This window comes from Dermochelys coriacea, chromosome 5 (genome assembly GCF_009764565.3).
Source record: "Dermochelys coriacea isolate rDerCor1 chromosome 5, rDerCor1.pri.v4, whole genome shotgun sequence".
NCBI classification, from domain to species: Eukaryota; Metazoa; Chordata; order Testudines; family Dermochelyidae; genus Dermochelys; species Dermochelys coriacea.
In genome coordinates this window covers 125,458,467-125,465,910 of record NC_050072.1, presented here as the reverse complement: position 1 = coordinate 125,465,910, position 7,444 = coordinate 125,458,467, and the positions used below count along the sequence as shown (strand labels likewise).

Sequence of the window (7,444 nt, the reverse complement as noted above, 5' to 3'; positions counted from 1 at the left end):
ACTGGACTAGAGGCAAGGCCTGGCAGTCTCCCACAACTGTATGTTACCCTTTTAACTTCGCTCATTACCAATAGTAGGTTCTCAGTTCTCCATGCACCCCATTTCCCCTCAAGGCCATAGTGCCCTATCTCAACAACCTGGGTCTTTCCCTCGGTTAGTTGGTCTCAGCGTCTGCAATGTTGCCTTGCTACCCACTGGAAGCCAGACGAGTGTTCTCAAAGGGCTGTTGCCTCCTACTTGAGAAAAGTCGCAATGGAAGAGCGTCAGATGGAGGCACCTGAAGAGATGCCTTCAGCCAGGAGATGAGCTAAGCCATTCTGGAGCCCTGCCAGAGAAAAAGGGGGTATGGGAGTGTGGGAAGAAGGAGGGGGATTGGGTCACGTGTACAGTACATGTCTGTATAGAGCACAAGCCAGGGAGGGAATCACATTCAGCAGACAGCAATTTGAATGCACTTGAGGTTTATTGCGACGTTAAACCCTAGTTTTACACATTAGAAAGCTAGGGAAAAAAAATCAAGCTCAGGAGCACTTCAGCTGTCTTCCTCTGTACATATGCCTGTCAGTTACAATCCATGTCCTGAGAGAAGCAGACTAGCCCTGCAAGGGATGCAGTCCTGCATGACTAGTGATGCCACCCTGTAACTGGTAATAAATGGTTTGGGGATGTGTGCCTGGGAAATGACGTACAGGTTCTTTAATTCTGCAGAAGGTGGACTGATGTCAGCTCTTGCATCTGCAGCCTCAGCGAGGAGACCCCACACTAGCTATGCAAGCAATTGAGCTGGATTCCTTCCAGCAGCAGGGGAATGGAGCCCTTCAGGCCTCCACCTTCTTTCCTTCCTCCCCACCGTGTCCTGATGAGCTGGTGGAGTCTCCAGCGGGAGCGAAGGGTCCCACGATCCAGTCCAGGGGAATGTTCTGCATGACGTATTCCAGCAGCTCATCCAGGGACTCCTGGGCCTTGGTCACCATCTCCCGACCCCGGGCAAGGGCACTGCTGGACAGATCCTGGAAACAGCTGGCACTGGAGAAGGAGGCCTGGAGCTCTTCTATACTGCTCGAGACCTGCTGAGCCTTGTCCTGGATAGTGCTGGGAAGGCCCTGGATGCTGCCCAGGAGAGTAAGGCAAGTGGTTTTCAGTTGCTGGGTGAGGCTCTGGGACGTGGCTAGAGCCTGAGCTTCAACCTGCTGGAAAGAGAAAGAGGGAGACTAGAGTATCTGCAAGTCACCCCTACAGATGGGGGGAGTTCGCTGGAGCAAGGCTGTCAGGGCGAGAAGGAGGAGAATACCTTTGCGGAGTCTGGTTCCTTCTGCCCTTCCAACTTCCCCCTGCAGCACTGGAGCCACATCTGGTGCAGACGGTCCTGGCCATTGTGAAGCTTCTGATCTACAGCCTGCTTGGCATGGTTGATCTGCAGGAGGAGAGTGCAGTTAGCTGGGAAGAGCAGGAGGCGGCTGGCCAGGGAACCTCTCTCACAGCTACATGTGGGCAGCAGGCAGGCAGCACCACTGCAGCGACACTCCTGGGCCCGGGAACGAACAGTGCCAATGGCACCGAGCATGGGAAGGCTGCAGAGACCGTGAGCCACAGCAGCTACAGGGCAAGGGAGAGGGGTCGTGTTCCTACCAGGTCAATGATTTGCTGGAGCTGGGAGAGGGCCTCCAGGGTGCGCTGCCTGGCTTGTCTCATCTTGCCCAGGGCGTGCTGGTAGGCTCGCTGGCGCAGCGTGCTCGAAAGGGAACCCAGACGCACGTAGTAACTCCGCTGCTCCACAGGAGCCTCTCCAGACCCCTCCACGGGTGTTGTGGCAAGCTCAGCTGGAAGGGGGAAGGGGTCAGGGGTCAGTTGGCAGCAGTGGTGCAAACCAGCCAATACCGTCAGGTACACCGTACCATTAAGTCATTAGTTGCTGGTGTGCTGGACCAGAAAAAGACATTCGGTATCCGCTGAACACTGCGGGGCTCTCAGGAACTGCAACAGCGAAAGGAGCAGAACGCTGGCAGCTCCTCCGGTGTGGTTGTACCGCCCCCAGTTGCCCCCGCCCAGCCCTTCCACCTAGTTGCCTCTCCTGTCTGGGGGTCTGTCGAGCCCCCCTCTCCCCCCCGCACAAGGCAGGGTGGGGTCGTTTGGGGGGAGTCACATGTGGGGCTTGTGCCCTCCCCCCCTTTTGGGTCCCTCCCATGAGTTGCCGTATTATAAAAGAGTTAAAAAATATACTTGCACCACCAGTTGGTAGGGCCAGGATACAGGGCAGGGATGCGTTCAGCCCTCCCAAAGCTTGTGACCTATGGAATCTTTCCCAAGGCACGTTTGGATGCCCTGCAGCACCGACCAGTAAGGCAGCAGGCAGCTACACAAGGAGCAGCATCAGAGCCGTTAGCCCTGCCTGATAGAAGGAGGCTGGACTAGCAGCGGGCCCAGCATGAAGGAACAAGGGGAGGGCTAGCAGCCAAGCTAGGTGGCAAGGGAGCCCGAAGGAGAGGTAGCTCTTTTGGCAGCTCAGCTGTGAACATTTGAGAGTCCAAGCCATGCCCCAAGACACCAGGATCACATGGCTATGTATTCAGCAGAGGGGTTCTTACCCAGCTCCTCCTCGGTCATGGGAAGGTAGTGGTCCACCAGCTCCTCAGATTTCCCCAATGCTGTGTCTATTGCACTCGCAGCCATCTGCCCTATGCTGGAACCCATCACTGTGCTCATGCTGCTGGTCACAGCAGATTTGGTCACCTCCACGCTCTCCTGGACAGCCCCTTGGGCCACACCCACCATGCTGGTCACCGCATCCTTCGCCTCTGTGACCGTGCTGCAAACTGCATCCCTGGCACCCACCATTGTGACACGCACTAGGTCTTGGGCATCCAAAGCCACCTAGAGGAAAAGGGGTCAGAAGAGGTCACTGAACACCTAGTGGAAGTGAAGGGCCCACAGCCTCATCCTGCTCCAGGACCAGCTGTGACACTCGTGTGGTTACCTTCTCAATCGGCTGCTGCAGGATGGGCAGCTGCTCCTCCATCCTGTCCAGACCCCTACAGGCATATTCATTGGCTGCTGCAACTGTAACACAAGCACAGAACTAGGTCCCTTAATTCCTTCATGTGCACAGATCTCGTGGGGCTGCTCATCTGTGTACATTGGAGGACTGGGGTGCCTAAACAAGTGTCCCCAGCTTACTGACGGGGAAGCCAAGGAAGAGGAGTTGGGCAAGTCGCCCAAGGCTATGGAGCCAGTTTGGGTTAGCGCCAGGTATAGCACTGAGGAGATCCGGCTGCCAGTCATGTGTTCATCCACCCCCAGCTTCTCCTAGAGGGTTTCAGCAGTCGCCAGTGCCTGCAACGGTTCAGATCCCTTCAGCATTGGAACCGCTTCCTATGCCCTCTAGCAAGTATTGCTCCATGGCATTAGGTGCCATACACAGTGCATGTGGCTGTGTGGTACTGGGCCAGCCACGCACACCAGGGATTGTGCTGGGGCACTGCCTCCTTCTCGGCTGGCCCAGTACAGCACTGGTACCTGAGCAAGAGTCCCCAACAGCAGCTGCTGCAGCTGCTGTCAGAGGCGCTCCGCACCAGGCCAATGCCTTGGCCAGATAACGTCTAGGAGCTAGCAGAGTCTGGGGAGCAGAAGAAGCGAGTCTGTGGATTCTGTTTGCTGCCAGTTGGAAGCAGAGTTCAGTAGTGGGCCTAGAGCCACTGTAGGCTGAGCCTGCTCCTTAGATCTACCTCCCCCACCACGCACACAGGAGCGTTGCTGCCTCCCTTCCCTTCCTCACCCTGTGGCTCCAGCTGGTCCAGGATGGGCTGAGCCCTGGTGATGGCAGCCGAGGCGATGGCCCTCACCCCAGTCTCTGCTACCTCACAGACCGCTTTGATGGCTGGGTGGGTCTCTTTGGTGGCCGCGTAGCTGGCAGAGGCCATCTCACAGGCAGAGCTGACCAAGGGCAGGCCAGCCACCCTGTCCGCTGCAGTCTGAGAGAGGGAAAGAGGAGTCAGTTGGGAAAGCGCTCCTGGCTTGTCAAGGTGCCCCTCCTGTCTCTTTCCTTCTGCAACTACTGATTCTGTGGAGACGGTCCTCAGAGCTAGGCAGTCTCCTGTCCCTGACAACTGGGTTTCAGTGGCTTGCCTGTGATGTTAGTTACGCACCCAGAAGCCTGGTCCCATTGGAACAGCTGCCTATATTCAGCAAGATCTCAGGAACGCCGTTCCCATCCTGGCATGGCCACCAACAAAACAGAACTATGTCACGATCTCGTTCCTTCAGCGAGAGCAGGAACGGAGAGACCTTTTGTCTTTCCAAGTGCTGTCTCTCCCGACCAGGAACCATGTCTCGGTCCAGCACCCGGTACAATGCCCCCATTGGGCATTACAGTCAACGGGATTAGGCAATGTTATAGTGCAGACAGCATTCACAGGGTCACCATTGCCAGTGTTCCTCCTGGCTTCAGGAGGCACTTCTCAGCAGTGACTACGGGTACTCCGAGAACTAGAACTTGGAGCATTAGCTAGTATTGTGGTTACGAGTCCCTGTCTCCAGCAGTGGAGACATTCAAGCTAGAAGCACACCTGCCTCCCCAGGAGGGACCCACCTGTTGCTCCTCTGCCTGGATCTCCACCTGTGGTTCATTTTCCTTAGCAGACATGGTGGAGTGAGATGTCCCTGCAAGACCCAAAAAGGAATATTGAGTGGCGACAGCAGGAAATAATCAAATCAATGTTGTGTAGGAACATGAGAAGAGCTGCTCCCAGTCCCTTTTATCTAAGAGTCAGACCAGGTTGTCCCCCTGTAATAAGTCTCTCTCTACAGAGAGAGCTGGCCAGTGCCTTAAACCTTTCATCTAAGGCAGGCCCAGAGACAGCCAGTTCCTCAAGCCCAGAGATGCACTTGTAAGCCACACACACCCCTTCTGGGTGTGGTCTTCTGTCCTCTCCAGTGGCACCAGGACCAGTTAGAGAGAGAAACACATCCACTCTACAGTCTTAGCTAAGAGCCATATGGCTTTTAGCTCATGCAATTGAGGCTCCTGCATTTAGCTCCAGAGGGCCCAGGTGGGATCCCACCGATGACCAAGGTCTGTTGGTGTTACACATAGATAGATAGATATTAAGGTCAGAAGAGACCATTATAATCGTCTAGTCTGGCCTCCTGCACAACGCAGGCCACAGAAACCCTCTCCCCCATGTCTGAGCTATTGAAGTCCTCAAATCGTGCTTTAAAGACTTCAAGGAGCAGAGAATCCTCCAGCAAGTGACCCGCACCCCATGCTACAGAGGAAGGCGAAAAACCTCCAGGGCCTCTTCCAATCTGCCCTAGAGGAAAATTCCTTCCTGACCCCAAATATGGTCATCAGCTAAACCCTGAGCATATGGGCAAGATTCACCAGCCAGATACCCAGGAAAGAAGTCTCTGTAGTAACTCAGATCCCACCCGATCTAACACCCCATTTACACACTCCCAAAGCTTCTACTCAGACTTCTAGACCCAACAATGCCTCCCCAGGGGAGCACCAGGAGACCTGCACAGCTCATCAAAGGCACCCTCCTAGTTTAGTCTTTTCCCAGATAGTACCGGGGCTAATTCCATTTCTCCTAGAGTACAATCACTGACAGAAGTTATCCTGCTGAAGGTAGTAGCCATTGACTACACACCCACCCATCCCTGAATTGAGAAGGTACCATTGGGGAGCCTTCAGGGATCTCTAGAGGGAGTAGTGGTTGAGTCTCCCCAGATTCTGAATTACAGAGGAGATGATCCTAATGGTCCCTTCTGACCTTACTATTTAGGAGTCTACGTAGGAGATGCCCACTATGGCAGGCTGGTTATTTGAAAGCCAATTTAGCTGGTAAAAATACAAATATTTTCTATTGTCAGTTAAAGACAGGTCTGGTAAAGGAACAGATTCCAGTTCAGTTCAATTGACACCATCACCCCTAGAGGCGAGCATGAGACCACTAACTAGAAAGCTAGGGCCAGGAAGCATTTCCCTTCTGGGAAGGCACCAGGCCTGTTTTCCTTTAGTGTTTCCTGCAGTCTCTCTTTCAGATACATATTAGTTACCCAGCACTCCAGTCTCAGCTCAATCAACCACCTCAGGCAAGTGTTTCCACCTGCAGATGATTATGACAAGCCAGAACTCAGACCACAACCACAAGTCCCAATCCCCATCCCTATCCTTGAGTGGGAATAGCATAGCTTAACTCAAGTAGAGAGGAGAGTTTTTCATGTAGTCCAGGCTCTAATTTAGTTCTCCTTGTTAAATCTTCTATTCTCCTCTAGGGAAGCCTCCATCTCCTAGAACATGTCGTTAATCCAGGCCGCCCAGTCTGCAAGGCGGATAGTTTCCTTCCCTGGACTGCTTGCTCAGAAGACTCAGCTAGAAATGCTTTACGCAAGTACAGCTCCCAAGCAGTGAAAGGAGCTAAGAGCTTCTGATCATTCAATCCTAGCCACTACTGGCCATCAGGCAAGACATTGGGTCAGACTCTGTGTAAGAAAAGAGCCCCCATCTAAACACCCCCAGAACCTAAGAACCAGAGACAGAGCTTCAGCCCACCTCTTACCAAACTTCCACACCACTAATCCTTCACCAATCCTCAGCCCTCCCCCGCCTCAGCCATTATATTCCTGTGATGATGTCATCATGGGGCTGGACCCACTCGACAGACAGCTCAGGAGACCAATCACACAGCTGCATTCTCTACTTTGCCCAGTGAGGGCTGTGAGCCTCTGAAAAGTTACAGGGTTTCAGAGTTGCCAATTTTGGTTGGATGTGTTCCTGGACGTCTCATCACATGACAATCTTTAGTTCCTGGAGACTCCAGGACCATCCTGCAGGGCTGGCAAACCTAGTTTCAGACTATGAGCTGTTTGGGGCAGGCCTTTTACTCTGTGTTAAGACAGTACCTAGGACGATGGGATTCAAGTTCTGATTTTGGCTTCTAATTGCTACGGTAATACAAATAATAAGAATGCATCATCTGCTCATAGTGCTCCAGTTGTTCTCTCTGGAGAGCGCTTTTATACTCCATTTCCCTGGTAATATTTTCAGTGTCGAAGGTTTTTTTGTCAGTAAAACAATCTAAGAGAAGAGAGTGCTGATAGCTGTTGCATGTTTTTGCTTTCTTGCCTACTCCAGATAAGGCTGGGGAAGTTATTCTGCCGCAGCTGGTACAAGTTGCTTCCTCAGTTCATTTTTAGCTTTCCTGTTAGTTGACTTGTCCAGGGAAGAGAACGTGGCACAGATTTTTAAAGGTATTTAGCTATTGCTCCTCTCAGCAGCGCAAGGCCTAAGCGATTGAGGCCCAGAACCGCAAAGCGAGTTAGGTTGCCCCACACTGGGCAATAAGGGGTTAAAGACTGAGTGCAGTTAGCAGCTCCAATAGAAGGGTCAGTTCAATACATGGAAGCCCCGGGATCAGGGGGTATCAGGAGAGAATCATTTGGGAAA

At 53.1% G+C, this 7,444-nt stretch overlaps 1 protein-coding gene across 8 annotated transcripts; it reads right to left on the bottom strand.

The window, feature by feature from the left end:
• Positions 1 to 444: 444 nt before the first annotated feature.
• Positions 445 to 6,642, bottom strand: LOC119856399 (perilipin-3-like). 8 transcript variants are annotated; one of them, XM_038403860.2, is made up of 8 exons: positions 6,558 to 6,642; positions 4,586 to 4,656; positions 3,773 to 3,968; positions 2,975 to 3,057; positions 2,586 to 2,871; positions 1,630 to 1,820; positions 1,292 to 1,414; positions 445 to 1,211 (listed from the first exon to the last, which is right to left on the bottom strand). In XM_038403860.2, the coding sequence occupies exons 2-8, from the start codon at positions 4,637 to 4,639 to the stop codon at positions 819 to 821; spliced, it is 1,326 nt and encodes a 441-aa protein (XP_038259788.1). In that variant the 5' UTR covers positions 4,640 to 4,656; positions 6,558 to 6,642; the 3' UTR covers positions 445 to 818. The 8 variants fall into 8 exon arrangements, with proteins under 8 accessions (XP_038259788.1, XP_038259790.1, XP_038259791.1 ...); XM_038403862.2 differs by having other exon boundaries at positions 445 to 1,190; XM_038403863.2 differs by having other exon boundaries at positions 445 to 1,187.
• Between the last annotated feature and the right edge of the window lie 802 nt (positions 6,643 to 7,444).